Source organism: Hemicordylus capensis, chromosome 5, assembly GCF_027244095.1.
Source record: "Hemicordylus capensis ecotype Gifberg chromosome 5, rHemCap1.1.pri, whole genome shotgun sequence".
Classification (NCBI taxonomy): domain Eukaryota; kingdom Metazoa; phylum Chordata; class Lepidosauria; order Squamata; family Cordylidae; genus Hemicordylus; species Hemicordylus capensis.
Window position 1 is genome coordinate 192,567,374 of NC_069661.1, and position 16,923 is coordinate 192,584,296.

General features: G+C 43.3%; 1 protein-coding gene across 2 annotated transcripts in view; it reads left to right on the forward strand.

Annotated features, from left to right (window-relative positions):
• LOC128327241 (GLIPR1-like protein 1) overlaps window positions 1–16,923 on the forward strand; it is a 64,118-nt gene that overhangs the window by 34,001 nt on the left and 13,194 nt on the right. Inside the window, exons 2-3 of one of the 2 annotated variants that reach the window (XM_053255776.1) lie at window positions 27–269; window positions 10,783–10,882. In XM_053255776.1, the coding sequence (XP_053111751.1) occupies window positions 27–269; window positions 10,783–10,882 (343 nt within the window). Of the gene's footprint in view, window positions 1–26; window positions 270–10,778; window positions 10,883–16,923 lie in introns of both variants that reach the window. The other variant, XM_053255775.1, reaches the window with a different exon arrangement.

Below are 16,923 nucleotides of genomic sequence, written 5' to 3' on the forward strand. Positions count from 1 at the left end.
GTGTGTGATTCTTTTATATTTTACAGACATGGGACCTAGCTTTAGCTAGAACAGCTAGAGCATGGGCAAATAAGTGCATATTTGAACATAACCCATATAGAGGGCATCCTCATCCGAAACTTAGGCCCACTGGAGAAAATCTATTAGCCGGAGGTGCTATCAGACGTCCATATAATTCTGCCAGTGCAATCCGTGTATTCTACAATGAAGTTAAGTACTACAATTACAACAAACACTCATGTACACATGTGTGTGGTCATTATACTCAGGTAATTTTTATTCTCAGATAGTGTACATAATATCAAGGACCCAGATCTCTAAAGACAACCAACATATGAAGTAGCTGCTATAGTGACTCTTTAATTATAGTTTTTTTAAGTTACTACAGGAAAACCTCTATATTTGCAGGTTCTGTTCTGCTCTACAACCGTGGATATGGAATCTGCAAATATTGGGTCAGTGGGGAATTGGGGGGTAGGTTTAGGTTCCCAGAGGTGGTGGCACCTTTTTAAACCACTGTGTGGCAAGGATGGCTCCGGAGGCGGTTGCAGCATTTGGGATGGCGGTGGAGGCAGCAGCACGGACTCCTTCTCCCTCCTAAATGGTGGTCATAGATCTGGCACTGGTACCTTTTGAAACTGCCACTATGCAGCAGGAATGGCTGCAGAGGCAGGCACAGCATTTATAAATGGTGGTGAAGGCAGGAGCAGAGACTCCTCCTGCCTCCCACCCTCCCAATTGACAACGTGGTCCGGTCTGCAGCCCATTTTTGACCTCTTTGAGTACACACACATGTTCAGAGAGGCCCAAAATGGGCTACAGACTGGCCCATGTAGTAATGTGGGTGGGAGGGAGAATGAGTCTTTGCTGCTGCCTCTGCCATCCCCAGGATGATGGAGGCATCAGCGGGAACTCCTTCTCCTTCCCCCTCACTCCCCCGCCCAAATGGCCATGCAGGCTGGTCTGCACCCATTTTGGCCCTCTCTGAGCATGCACACATGTTCAGAGAGGCCCAAAATGGGCTGCAGACCAGCCTGTGCACTTATTTGAGAGGGAGAGAGGGAGGGAGAAGGAGTCTCTGCTGCTGCTTCCATTTGCAAATGCTGTGGCTGCCTCCGCAGCCATCCCCACCACTTAGTGGCAGTTTAAAAAGGTACCGGCGCTGCCTCCACAGCCACCATTTGGAAAGGAGACGGAGTCCCCTCGATGCCTCCACCACCATCCTGAATGCTGCAACTGCCTCCGGAACCATCTCCGCTGCACAGTGGCACTTTAAAAAGGTGCCTCCACCCCCAGCCTGCAGATACACAAGTTCCTCTGGTTTCCCGCGTATACCAAAGTCAACTGCCTATTCCCTGACCACGGATACGCAAAACCGCGAGTATTGAACCCTCTAATAATTAGGTTTGCCTGTATTGCAAACAATAAAAGCGGCTTATTTGTAAAAGACATAAAATTGGTTAAATTAATTAAGAGGCAATTAGAACATTTTTGAAAGGAAAAACAGTCTGCTTCAGTCTTAACTTTAATGGGTTTACATTAATTGCCAGTAGTCAGAGGGGTGGAGGGCTCTTCAGCATTTGAAAACATCGTCTGAGCTAATGTTAAGAGGTCTGCATGGACACGTGTTAGTTATCACATCCCGCGGCTTTGCTCAAGTGGGGGTAATTAGCATCAAATGCGTGCAGATCAGTCAGCAGCAATATTTAGCCTTAAAGTTCTCCAGGAAAGCTAGTTGTGTACACACTGGAAAGGACAAAGGAGAGTAGACATGTGTTCTTTAAAATAAAGAGTTCTTTGCTTAGGGGCAATAGGGGCATTGAACGTGAAAGGTGGGTGGTTAGCTTTAATGTGGGGAAGGGGAAAGAGGCTTGAGGGTGAAAGAAAAAAGGAAAGCCACTTTTCATAGCTACCTGCTTCTAGCTAGGGTCCTTCTCTCTAGTTAGCTCTAGCATGAGGTGTGCCCAGGCAGTGTAGTGTGCAGAGTCTGATGGCAGGGTGCAAATGCAAAGATTCAAACCTGTGTGTTGGTAGCACACAATGCAATAGTGAGTGCAATTGCAGGATGCAAGAGAACGATTCCATCTTTAAGGGGATTCTTACTGAATAGGCAAAAGCACAACATTTGTTGGCATTTGGGCTAGAAATGGGCAAAACCATGCTTTCAGACCATACCCAGGTCACACCTCCTTGCTGTTGGGGCACACATCTGTGGTTGACAAAAGAATGCATACTGCTTGATTCGATCACAGGTAGGTGTGATCTCAATGAACAATAAAGTGAAATGGTTTGGACAGCCTGTATGGGCTAGAGTGAATGAGCGAGCTCAAAGCTATTCTTGCTCACCAGGAAGATCTTCCAGGTTGGGAGAAAATGATTCCTTTGATACTAACTCTTCCTTCTGGTCATGCCAGGCCATTAGCACAGCAATCGTGAGGTGGGAGTGCTCAGCCTTATCTGAGTTTCTGTGGAAATGATTAGTAAGATTAATAATTAGAATTAATTTTAATAATTTTAAAAACTTTGTTTTAATAATTATTTTATTATATTGTTTTTATTGTCATGTATTTTAATTTGTGACTTTTAAACATTTTAAATTTTGTACACCACCTAGAGATTTATATATCAGGTGGTATAAAAATATGATAAATAAATAATCCTTTATGCCAAAAAGAGAGTTTTACTATTCCCTTGAGAAGTAGTTTCTCTCCTTAGCTCATGCCAGCTCAGCCAGCCTCCTCCTTTGTACTGTGAACAAAGAGGCGCCATGGGGGTTACCTTGCAGTCTCATGTTATACTTGACCTGGGGTAGTAGTTGCCCCATGTTGCTTGTGCTAAGCGACCAACTGAAGAGTTTGCCAAATATGGGCATGTGTAGAGTTCACGGTCCTGTGAGCTCAAGTAGCTAAGATGGAGACTGCAAGCCTGCAGTTTCAAATCATACAGAGGGATGTTGTTTGTAGCCCCCCAAAAGGCTGTTTTCACAACAGCAGAGACCTTTTTGGGAACCTCCCAAGCTTTTCTCAATTATTTTTGGTAGGAAACCTGCCCCCACTCCTGGTCACGTGATGTGCTGCACCCCCCTGTCCTTAGTCTTTCGTCATCCACTGTTCTGTTGACTTTTTGGACTTTCCAAGTGTAAAAACAAAAGAACTATTCTCTTCTCTCATTGTTTTGTTCTGTTTTTAGTTAGTTTTTCGACGTGGTTTCTGTTTTTTACACTGACGGGCTTTACACCTGTGCAGAGACTTCTTTGGAACCTAACAAACTCTATTCTCCTGATTTGGACAGGAACCCCACCCCCAGCTGCTATATGCAGCTGCGCCTCTCCTCAACCCCTCAGTCTTCGTTGTCCATGCTTCAGGAGACATTGTGGAATCGCTCACTCTATGACGAGTAGGAAAGTAACATCAGTACATTTATTTCTGTTTGTTGTATCTCCTGTTATCCCTTTCACACCTTATTATATTTTATTTTTGCACAGTTGCGTATTTTTCTTGGCGTTTTTATTTCTGTTCAGGGGGCCCCCTCTCTCTTCGGAGATGCTCTGATCCCAGATGGGACGGGGCTTCCGAGGCCTTAAGGCCTTGCATTTTTCTATGCTGAGTACAACAAACTTTAAAAATTGTACCCAGTGTGGATCAAAGATTCCTTCCCCCAATACCCAAACCAAGTGTTTGCTTTGTTTGGGGGAATCCCACGTTGTTGAGTCCTGTGCTCATTGTCAGAAATTTACGAAGCAGACTCGTAAAATAGGGCTTCTCGCTTGCATGCAGCCCTGTGGGAGTTAGCGCTCTGACCGTCAGAGGCTTTATTGTTGAAGTGCACTTTGAAAATGGCTTCATTGGTTTCAACAGAGTGGACAGACTCCGCTCCTCCGACTTTGGCCCAGACTGAAGCAGCCTTGGTACCACCCTCAGTACCAACACCTGCATTGGTGGGAGTAGTGGTTCCCCCTGCAACTTTGACTTCATTGCCCATGCCAAACCCTACTTCATCTGGATCAACATGTCCTGAGGCACCTCCCAAGCCTCTCAAGAAGAAGAAGAAGATGATGAAGAAGAATAAGAAGAAGGTAGCTCCTCAAGGGCCACCACTGCCCATGGGTCAGCACCTGCCACCGATACCAAAGAAAAAGGAGCCCCTGCTAGTAGCTCCCTCAGAGGAGCCAAATAAAAAGAAACCAAAAACCACTTCTTCAAACAAGGAGAAAGGAACCATGCAAACCCCACTGGGTGACACCCCTGACAGGGTACCCATGCAGTTGGTACTGAAGGGAAAGGTGTCTCCACCATGAGAAAAGTCGCTGGAGGATTGAATTTCTCTGTATCGCCCAACCTGGAGTGATTCTCTGGGACTAGAAGGAGACAAACTGGAAGACAATGAGCCTGACTATGGTGGTTCAGAATATGAATCTTTTACGCCAGATAAGGGAGATGCCCACTCGCCCTGGCTCCCTAGATGACAATTGCCACCTCTTAGATGAGTTGGTCGGACTCTCCCTAGGGATTGAGATGATTGTTGGGACGCTGGAGAGCACTCCTGGGAGTGTAGGCATGGAAGAGACTGGGACAGGTATGACCGTTCCCAAGCTGATCAATACCAGGATTCCCCAAGGGGATCTTTGTATACTGCTGAAGCAGGTTCCCCCTTTGGGAGAGAATGGCGGAGGGAAGAGGGATCTTACAGACAAGCTTTTTTGGATTATTGATAGGAGCTAGAGAGGTGCCAGTATGGGCGTTGATACAGAGAGGACTCCTTCGAACGAGGATGGGAAGACCACTGTGTTTTCCACCGGAACCTTTTGCATTCACAGGGCAGACCTCGATTCCGATCACTACAACGGAACCATCAAGATCGTGTGTATACATGCTTGTCTCCATTAAAGAAGCCAGTTCAACCACTGACAGAGCTACCCAATCCCATACCAGTGAAGGATCAGACACCCCATGTATTGTTTCATCAGGATAAAGTGGTACTCCGACCTGATGTTCAGTTTCTTCCTAAAGTCATTTCTACTTTTCATTGTTGGCAGCCGATTAATTTGCCTGTGTTCTTTCAAAATCCATCGTCTCAGGCAGAATGCAAATTACATGGCTTAGATGTTAGAGGGGCATTAACCTTCTCTGTTCAGAGGTTGACAAAGACTCCTCCTCTTTTCATTTCGTATGATGGACCACGTAAAGGTTTACAAGTTTCATCGCAATCACTGTCCAGGTGGATTATTTACACTATTGAACTTTGCTAAAATTGGCCAGGAAGCGATTGCCGGGAACTATAAGGGCCCACTCTTCAAGGACCATGGCGGTATCGGTTGCCTTTGACCTCTGTCAGGCTGCTACATGGGCTTTGCCACATTCATTTATACAATACTATGCTATTGGTGCCAGGTGACACTAGGTTTGGCAGAGCTATCTTGCAGCCTATTTTCAACTGAGTTACTGTAATTGAGAATTAAGAGAGAGAGAGAGAGAGAGAGAGAGAGAGAGAGAGAGAGAGAGAGAGAGAGAGAGGTTTCCCTCCTCCTTGAGTGCTAGCTCTTTATGCGCCCATCAGTGTAAAAGAAAGAGACCACGTCGAAGAACTACAGGTTGCTTATTTGTAACTTTGGTTCTTCTAGTGGTCATCTGTCCTTTTACATGCCCTCCCATCCTCCCTGCTACGGTCTACTGAAGGCAGACTCTGTGACTGAGGGGATGAAGAGAGGCGCAGCCACATATAGCGGCTGGGTGCGGGGTTCCGCCCAAATTAGGAGAATAGGGCTTGTTGGGTTACGACAAGGTCTCTGTGCAGGCACAAAGCCCATCTGTGTAAAAGGACAGATGACCACCAGAAGAACCAAAGTTACAGGTAAGCAACCTGTAGTTATATTCTCTCTTCTTCATTTTGCATCTTCATTTGGTTCATGGCCCCTCCTACCCCACCTCTTTCCTGTTCTTCCCTCCTTCCCAGTGGGAAAAGAAGAGGAAACTGTATTTTTTCACATTATATGGCTGCCAAGGACACTTTTTAAACGTGTGCACACTAAGGAGCCAAACTTTCCACACATAATGGACACAACTGCTGCTTTTTTGTCTAGGTAAAGTGCATGTTGTGGAGACTTGACCTCATTGCCTCAAATTCACCTGACAGGCATGGAGAAATGGGGCATCCTTATGGGAACAAGCCTTAACATTAGCTCAAGCCTCAGCAGCCAACAATAAAAAGGCTATGTTGGCTTCAGCCTGAGGTAGCCCTGGAAGCTCCATTTTTGTTGTGAACCTGACAATGGCAGGGCTCCCAGGGCTTCCCATACAGCCCATGAGTTCTACACAAACACCGATTGCATCAGTATCGACAGAGGCTCTTCGGCAGACGCAGCCATTCATGCCTCAACCCACCACTCCATTGGGGTTGGGATCGATAACTGCCATTGGGCAATCCAGACATCACAAAGAAGATTTGGTTCCAGTACTGAAGAAGAAGGAAAAGGTGGCGGCACAGACCACAATTCAGGATCCAAAGGAGCCCATAACCTCCCCTCTTCTGCAAGCTAGGCAACACCTGGCAAATACTTCAAAGAGGGAGTCACCTCAGGATTCTCAAACTGATCCATCCTCCCCCCCACACACACAAGAAGAAAACAGCTCTGGAATAGCCCCAGCCTAAGCCACATCCTAAATTCTCCTCCAGTGACGTTGCCTGACTACGAGGTGGAAACCAAGCCTTCCAACTCAAAGGGAAGCCACCATCTTGTCTCCCCAGACCCTTTGCTATATAGCCACTCTCCAGATGCACTTTGCCGACATGATTGGACAACATCACCCAGAAGTTCAGAACTGAGGGGGAGAGATTACTGGGGTTGCTCCCACCACCGAGATTGAGAACAGGACTGTTGTTATTACCTGCTGGAGGATAGGCATGGGCATTAAGTTCCAGCCAGCAATAGGTAGACCCCTATTATTTATTTATTGGCTGGAACACCATTATTCTGACCGGTACCAGTGGGATAGAAACCGACACCACTATTGGCATTTATGGTCAGGCTCCCGACTTTGGGCTACATGCATAACCTGGAATGCTGACTGCAACATTATCAGAGCCTGCAAAGACAATCATCAGTGCTGTGGGATTGACCATGAGGGCGAGACAGACGACACGCAGTTGAAAAGAAGTGGGAATACAGATTCATCAATAATGAAAAGAAGATGATCCACTGTTTGGTCTCATAGACTCAAGACTCTCATTCCCTAGTGTCTCTGACCATGAATGCAGCACTATTAGAGATAGTTAAGAGCTGCTGGGGAAAGCCATCTACCTTACCTCAACCCATCAAATGTTTAGAACACTTCTATAGAGTTCAAACTGATGCAGAAGGGTGTAATTTTTTGCAGAAACACCCTACACCCAAATTTTTTAGTGGTGGAGACATCTCAGTCCAAATCCAGGTTTAAACCACTTTCCAACACCATGGATCATGAAGGCCATAAACAAGATGCTTTTGGCAAATGTCTGTATTCAGTTTCGATACTCCACCTCTACATTTGCAATTATTAGGATTACAATGCCTGTTACTGTTGGAACAGTTCCATTACTGGAACAGTTAGCTCAAGATAAGAGAGATGCAGTAAATACATTCTAGAAAGAGGAGATGCAGCAAAGACATTGCAGAAAGCAGCTTGCCACTTAAGCAAGAACTCTGTTCTTTACATTTGGTGAAATGTGCAGCTAAGGTCATGGTGACTTCTGTGGCGATCAGATGTCGTGTGATTAAAGTATTCACGTCTTATTCAGGAGACCTCTCCTTTGATGGCAATGTGCTCTTCGGTGAAAAGAATGACAAAACGCTGGAGATGGTGCAAAAGCTGTGAAACACTGCTAAATCTACGAGTTTTCAATCCTCTGCCTTCAGATCCACAAAACAAGGGAAATGGTTTTGCGACCCCTTCTACAGGTTTTCCTCTCAACACACCTCTTCAGAACACTCTTTTCGCCACCATAATTACATACCACATAAGACAGACGTGCACCACGGCTAAGCCCACTACCCAGAAACAAAAGACTTCCTCTTACTTGAGAAAGCAATGATGACTCCCCGACCAATTGGATTAAAATGCATCTAAAACAATACTTACCAACCTGGGAACACATTACCACTGACAACTGGGTCCTTACTATAATCTGCCTAGGCTGTGCCTTAGAATTCTCCCACACCCTACCAAAGTTCTCCGGGAAGAGGAAGAGTCCCTGTTATTTAAAAAATGCCATAAAGTGAGTTCCATGGGGATCCACGGGAGGTTTTTACTTCCCGTACTTTACCATCCCAAAGAGCAACAGGGGCTTATGGCCTATTCTGGACATTACAGAATTCAACCATTTGCAGGAGATTCTGCATGATCACCATCCCATTCTGCATGATCATTCCCTGGCTCTGTTAGCCAGGGAAACCTGGTTCACATCCCTGGATTTTAAGGACATATATCATTTAAGTATATATCCTCATCAGTAATTTCTCCATTTTCAAGTCAGAACCAACGCGAGTGCGCGGGGCATCCTGGAGAGACCCCTGAGCCCAGGAGGCTGCTTACAGCCTCCCCTTTGGGGGTCTACTCATGTGTCGCTGTGCACTGTGGCAAGACACGAGCAAAAAGATGAGCACTCGCTCCGTTAACCTCGTCTAAGGGGAGGGGTAATTAGGCGGCCTAGCCGCCTGGGAGCACCAGGCTTGCCTGAGAGCCTGGTGGTTCCCATGATCCCTGGAAAGCGGGCTAAGCTCCCTTTGCCTGCTTTTCAGTGATCGTGAGAATAGCTTCTATGTGTGCCTTCTGAGATACTGGTGTATATCACAATGATGACTGTAAGACTCTACTATAATGTAGGATATATTATTACAACTGTTTAAGAAATATATAAAATATAAAGCAATTCTTTATCTCATTAGAATCAACAATAAATGTTACATTGGGGAGGGTTGCCAAAACTGTAATGATAAATTTCCTTTTCACAAACCACAGAAATTTGCTTATTTAAAAAAACCTGCCAGATTAAGGCTATTTCATTTTGGCTCAAGTGCCACAAAGCTGGGAAATGGGAACCTAAGGCTGATGCCTTAACAGACCTGTGCTCGCTTACAATTTGCCGTCCATGCAGTCACACTTTCCCTTGGTCTTTGAGGCCCAACTCAAGATGGGGATGATGGAGTGCCTGGCACCAGCAAAGATGCAAATAAGGGAAAAGATAGGGGAGAAAAATGATGCAGCACCAATAAGTTGATATTGTCTTTATTCTATATAGCCTGACACATTTCAAGTATTGCTCTTCCTCAGAGGCCTGTGAAATAATATAACATATGAATAATCATATCTAAAACTCGCAGAATTGTAAAAACTACAAACCCTCCATATACAAAGCATTAAATCATCAGTGCATAATCCTGTTAACTGTCTAAAAATTGTTGACAAAAAACTTTGCTTATAAAAATAAACCATTCGTAAATACCAAACCATATATTGCTAATGCTAAAAGATATTTCCAATTTAAATCAGTAATATAGAACACTAACACAAATTATTTTTAAAACCACCCAATGGCATACCAACCTTTCTAAAATCAAAAAGATGAAAAGGGAAACTACAATTTTACCACTTGTAATACATCTTATGTCATTTATGTGATTGAGTGTTTCTATAAACTATTGTTTCGGGGGAAACCTCCAGAAATCTGAAGAAACATATTGGTGAACACATATGTAATATTCAGAATAAATGTAGTAGAGAACCACTAGTAGAACATTTTGTAGAACAGAATCCTAAATCAACAGATTTCATTTTCTGGGCAAAACAACAAGTGAGGAATCAAAATGACCAGTTGCTGCTGTGAAAAGAAATGCAGTGGATTCTTAGACCACAGAAAAGATTCCCATGTTGCCTATATTGCCTTAAGAAGAAAAAAGTATAACCTAGTTGTAAATGTCATAATGTATTAAATACAGCTTTATCCAAAGGGTGAATAACAGATGATGTTAACTTTCTTCAGCTTTAGAATTAAATAGAACATATTTTAATATTGCAGGTATGGTTTTTATATACTAGTAAAACAGCTTGCAGTTTGCAAGCATGCATCTTGTACTACAGAGTCTGGACTTTGTGTTTAAAAGTAGCTGAGAAAACTGCCAAAGTCTGTGTGAACCCTAACCCATACTTTTCCAATGGGAGAGTTTTTCCTAATTTTCCAGGAAGTTAATTAATTTTTCTAGGATTTTCTTTTTTCAATTTTTCTGGTAATCTGTGTGAGGCCTGGAACCTACAATACCTGTGAAAACACCATGTTTCTGTCTTTTGTGGTTTGGTCCAGGAGTTTCAGGTGAGCGAGTGAAGCCAAAACAACTTTCTATATATAGGGGTGTGTGTATAACTATTTTTGTTCAAGTTCTGCATTTAAGATTGCAATTGTGTTTGAGTAAATCTCTGTAACTAGCAAGCCAGAGGTTGCTGGTTCAAATCCCTGCTGGTATGTTTCCCAGATTATGGGATTATGGAAATTATGGGATTATGGGCTGGTATGTTTCCCACATAATGGGAAACACTTATATAGGGCAGCAGTGATGTAGGAAGATGCTGAAAGGCATCATCTCATACTGGGCGGGAGATGGCAATGGTAAACCCCTGTTTTCTTCCAAAGACAACCACAGGGTTCTGTGGTCACCAGGAGTCGACACCAACTCAACAACACACTTAACAGTAACTGTAACTGTTAGCACAGCTTGTATATTATTTTGTAAAATCCTTTTTTTCCCCCAGGTAGTGTGGAGTACTTCTTACAAGCTTGGCTGTGCTATTGTTTTCTGTCCTAAATTTGGTCATCAAAAAAATATTGAATATTTTGTATGCAATTATGCTCCAACGTAAGTTAAGACACTTTTAAACAGAATTTTCACTATATTGATCTAAATCTGTGTTAACACTCTATTATTATTCTCTCAAAGGGAGGATGACAGGTAGATTTGGGAAAGCCCCTCCTTCAGGCTAAGAAGGCAAACTTCATTTCACACTTCTGGAGAGGAAAGTCCAGGAAGGGCTTTACCTAGCCTTTCCTGGGTAAGTCATTGTGGAAGAGGAAGTCATTCTGTTCCCAGATGACTTCCTACCTCTATTATCAGCAGGCAGGTTTAGTGGGCTCTCACTTCAAGCTTTGACTCAGAAGACAGAAAATTAAGGTAGAGAGCAAAAGAAGGTGGTCAAAGAAAAATTCTCAGTACTGCTCTCTATGCCTAACACAACTTTCACATTTCTGAGGAATACCTTTCCTTTCCTTTCTTGAACATCTTCCCCAGGCATGAATAATCAACAGTTGGTCTGGGAACAGTACTCAGGCTTCTGCCATACTTCCCTGTGTTGCTTACAAAATTAGGTGAACACAAAGTTTTCCAAAATGTCTTCCTTCATAAGCCTCATTAGAGTCAGCATAGAAGGTGAACCCTGGCCAAATGCCAACTTTGCATCTCCGAGGGAAAGCTTTTCTACTTCAGTCCCTTTAACTGAATAATGGTTAGGGGACAGCCCGAGAGTGCTTGGGCTGCTGCTATACAGACACCTACCCCTTATAGCTAATGAAGCTGGTTGAGCAGGCAACTTTATCTCCTCACAAGTTAAGGGCGAAGATAGCATCCATTCTCCAAAAAGGGCACAAATTCAGCAAGAAAGATATCGAGGAGGATGAACCAGTTTTGGACAGTAACAGTGACTTAGTTTCTCAAATTTAACTCCAAACAAGGGGAGCAAAGTGTTAAGGTGCTCTTCTTATCTTCCTGTGGTTGAAAGCAAGACCTTTTACTTCTTCTTTGTCACCTGGGTGGTTTCCAGACTGCAAGCTCTACAGCGGTTAGAGGTGATGTAAAATGCTTCGGCTTCGTAGGATGGTATTCAAAATGTAAATAAAGGGTGGATGCCATTTGCTACATAGTTTGTGGTACAGCTGTGGCCGTTCGTATTGCCACCCATGATTACCCATTCATATTGTTTGTAAGACTGTGCCCTCCTGCTGCCCAATTATGGGCCAATGGGGTCACAGAGGAGGTGGGGGACAATGTTATAATGAGACTTTTTAAAAAAACCTTTTTTTTATTGGTGGCTTTTAGTCTTTTCTAGCTTGTGCAAACTTAACTATTCCTTGCCATGGCTGACAATTAGTATTTTAAACTAATTTTAAAAACTCACTGGCAGAGGCTGAAAGAGAAAAGGAAGAACAGAAAGAAACATAATCACAGAAATATAATCACAATGGGTTAGGAACATAGGAAGCTGCCATATACTGAGTCAGACCATTGGTCTATCTAGCTCAGTATTGTCTTCACAGACTGGCAGCAGCTTCTTCAAGGTTGCAGGAAGGAATCTCTCTCAGCCCTATCTTGGAGAAGCCAGGGAGGGAACTTGAAAGCTTCTGCTCTTCCCAGAGCAGCTCCATCCCCTGAGGGGAATATCTTATTGTGCTCACACTTCTAGTCTCCCATTCATATGCAACCAGGGCAGACCCTGCTTTGCTAAGGGGACAAGTCATACTTGCTACCACAAGATCAGCTCTCCTCTCTAAACATTAACAGAGGAGGGAGAGGAGCAAAAAGCAAAGCCACTTAATGGCACAGTGGGAAAATGGCTTGACTACTAAGCCAGAGGTTCCCAGTTCCAATTCCTGCTAGTATATTTCCCAGACTATGGAAAACACTTATTTCGGGCAGCCACAATATAAGAAGATGCTGAAAGGCATCATCTCATACTGCGCAGGAGGAGGCAATGGTAAACCCCTCCTGTATTCTACCAAAGACAACCACAGGGCTCTATGGTCACCAGGAGTCGACACTGACTCATGGCACACTTTACCTTTACCTTTGCACAAGAGCACCCAGGAATGTTTTTTAAAGGATCATTTCAGCAGCTGAGAGGAGATTAAGATATTGAAACTTTAAATTGCTGAATAATTCCTTCACATTACACCACATTATGCCGCAGAAACAGCGGGACAGTCCTAAAATGGGGGAAACAGCTCTCTTTTTTTGGAATCCACATGCAATGTTGTAACACTAAAATATAAAGATAAAACCCGGAAGAAGGCTTCCTTGCTGACATTGCATGCACAAAGGTGTCAAAACACAGTTAGTATGTATGTATACTTAGCAGATGCATAACAAAACAATTAACATGTAATCTGGAAAGTGCCTTTGATCAAGGGAACCTGGATGAAGGGAACCTGTAATCACCAGCTAGCCAAGTCACACTCAAGAGCCAAGTATATATGATTGCACTTCCCTGACTCCCGGTCCATAACCATGTATCAGTCTTGTATTGCTTTTAACTACTGGATATTTTACTTGCCTGTTCAGTCCTCTCAGTTAGCTATCCTATTTTACATATCTTATTTTAACTCCTTCATTTTATATATATTTTATGTATTTTATATCCTTATCCTTTTAAACATAGATGCTTATAATTATGACTATAATCTTAGGGATTTTACGGTTTTGCCCCTGTTCTTTTCTCTATTTTAAGAGGTAGTAGTTTTAATAAAGCATTTTTCATAATATTAGAGTAGTAATTTTAAAGTCTGGTCAGTCTATGTGTTGATGGCACTCAATCAATCAATCAATTTTAAAGTAATATGACCCTACTGTTTTATAATTTGATATCGATTCATGCTCTACTGTTCTATCTTATGCTGGTCTTGCACCATAATAAAGATGATTGATTGATTGATGTTTGTGCTTCTTCTAAAGAACCACCTTTACTATCACAGCACATGTAGGGGCTCAAGGGACTGGAGCTCTCATTGTTATCATTCTTCTTTCATAGAAAGAGAGGATCCTGAAATTATTACTGCTCCCATAGCCACTCTAGATTGTTCTTGCCATGATAGGCAGGAACCTGCAGACATTTTGTTCTAGAGGTGAAAGCTTACATCTTCCAAAAGTTCAGATAGGACCACTCAACAGTTGCATATAGTCTCTATAGTCTCTTTTCTCATCAGTGAAAGCTAGAACAGACTTCCCTGTTGCCTCTATATCAAGTATTGTCACCATAAGATCAAAGAAAATGGCCCCATATTCCTCTCCTAGTCTTCAAGGCCTTGGTGCTTCTTCACCATGCAGATTAGACCCTTATAAAAAAGAAGAAGGGTGAATAACAACAACTTTATTTGTTAGCTGCCCCATAATAAATGTGTTCTCTAGGCATTCTGCCCTCTGCGGGGAGTTGGGTGCATCCTCATTGCACTCAGGGCCTCCTTCATAGTTTCTGTTTTAGCAAAATTAGCTTTCACCTGGGTTAAGGTCCTGGAGGACGATGCCCTGAATAAGAATACCAGAGACAAGTTCAATAAAGTTCACTGTCCTTCTCCTTCCAGTATGAAAGCCAGATGCTTGGTATGTAATGTGCTATCCAGGAGGAATTTTTGGCTACATAATTGGGGAGTTGATGCCAAATCTAAAAGGCCAGCTTGACTAGTGCCTCTTCATGAGAAAACAGCTTCTTTGCCATCCTTTGGATGGTTGAAATAAAGCCTTGCCAATTTCAGCCAAAAAGGAGGAGAGGAAGCTGACTCAATAGATTCAGTCCTTTCACCGTGCCAAACCTTCCTTATTGAAAGGTACTTCTACAAGGACCCCAAATCCCATTGACTAAAATAGAAGTCAAAGTATGTCCAATCATTCTTCCGACAGGTCTGTAAAGAAACTTTTATCTGCATCATTTCCTACCCACAGTCCACAATGGGAGGCCACCTTTTCCATTTAACCATTCCACCACAAGTGACCAGTGGATCTTAGAAACCATTAGCAAGGACTATACTCTAGAATTCGACCAGATCTCCAAGAATAAGTATTTCCAGTTCCCATCTCAAGCAATCCATCCAAGCATCAGAGTCACTAAAGCCATCTCTCACATCCTGAAAATCCATGACATTGAAACTGTTCCCCAAGAGAAAAAGTGTGTTCTATCAGGACCTGAATCAAGCAGGGAAATCATCTGACTTCTCTAACCTTACAGAAGTCTGTACATATTCCTGTGGCCCTGTAAACACAAATTCATGCAGTTTATCTTTAAAAGCTCACCTTAAGTGGCACAGCATAGTAACAGTAACTCCCACTCAGTGTCCTCCATTCCGGCTGTTGTCTGCCTCAAGGTCCTGGTGGTGCCAGTTGCTTTTCTTTGGTTGAAAGGCACACACATCCACTCATGTTTTGACAACTTGTTGGTACATTCTCTGTCACAACACAGTCGTCTCCAGGATGTGAAGCTGACAGTCACTGCCTTTCAAAACCATGGAGTTTCTCAGCAATCTGAAGAAAAACACTTTTTGGTCCTGATTTGATATTCCTCCATCTGAGGGTAGTTGTTGACATTGTCTTGGATATAGCTTTCACTTCTGAAGACTGCCAGTCTTCAGTAATCACTTGTGCCATCCCAGTGATTAGGTTTTAAGGAAAGGAGCATACTGTGGCAACATATGAAAAGCATATAAGTCTTGAAAGCAGGCCAGGATATCCTTTAGAGATCTTTGAATGTGCATAACAATCTCTGCATATTGTTTCAGCATATGCAATAATGGGATGTCTTCACTCTTGGAAGTGAAGAAGGCTTCATAATCAGGGGACAGGGGGTTAAATTACATAATTATTTTCTAAAGAGCCTGGTTACATTGAATGCTGCCTGTTCTCATCATATTCTTCCATGATGGATCTCTCTCTCTCTCTCTCTCGTACCCGTTGCTAATCCCATGTGTGGCAGCTCTCATGATTGTTCATGAGCAAGCTGCCAGCAGGCAAAGAGGAAAGCAGCGGCGCTGGAGGCGAGGCGGGAAACAAAACAGGGCGGGAGGGGGTCAAAACTGTGGTGGCGGGTGGAGCAAGGAAATGACAGTGGGCAGAGCAAGAAAATGACAGCAGAGGGCAGGGGAAGAAAGTGGCCGTGGTTGGCGGCAGCAGGCAGGCAGGGAAAACTAGAGGTGCAGATGCTCTGCGCTCAGCCCAGCTAGTATGCCTATATAAGTGGAACTCAATCAAAGGCTGTTTCTCATTTCAAGGAGTTGCTACATTTACATTTTGCTAAATCTTGTCCTTAAATCTTTATCATGGTCCTTCTTGCATTCACACTATTGGGACTGTGCTTGCAGTAGTTGATCTTTCAGGAAATGTATGTGACTAGCGTGACCATTATCCAAGAGCATTAGATCCTCAATTATTTCTCAGCCTCCACATTAGTAGCATTGGGAGGAACTTCAGACCACTGGAGGTGCTTTTTCCAGGGCCATGAAGAGTGAAAACAATCTGAAATTAATATTTTCTCTTCTTTTGTGGTTATTTGTGAAAGCTCTTTATGGAGCTTATTATTTAAGATTCTTATGGACTTCAAAAGGCCTTTCAAATGCTGAATTGAATGTAAGGCTAGGATTCCCTCTTCAGATGGGCATGTTAGTTGTTTGCTCTGTCTAGGGGGGGGGGGAAACATAAGGTGAACTCTTGCAAGATTTGTTTAGAATTTTCAAAGCAAACCTGGGAAAGTTAGAAGTTAAATTAAAGGTCAGCCTTGAGTGATTTAGCACTCCATCCAGTTTTGATGAGCATAACCATGAACTCATGACCTTTTATGTCTTCATTGTCATCTAAGCCTTTGAAATCATGACTTTCAAAGTCATTGTACTACCAACATTGATTTTGCTGGTTGATATTTTACAATCAACATTGACTCTTGCTATGGCTATTTGTGTGCAGCTGAGTCACAGCAATGCACATCCTCTGTTGGACAACACTTGTGAGAAGAATTGACCTAACCTTTGGGTCAGCCCTAGCCAGCTCCTCCATCCCCATCTGTTCATTACATGCATCCACTCCCTGCTGCCTACGCCCTCTCAAGCCCCAGACCAGCCAGAGAAAGAAGTGGGGGAAGTGGGCCAGACAGA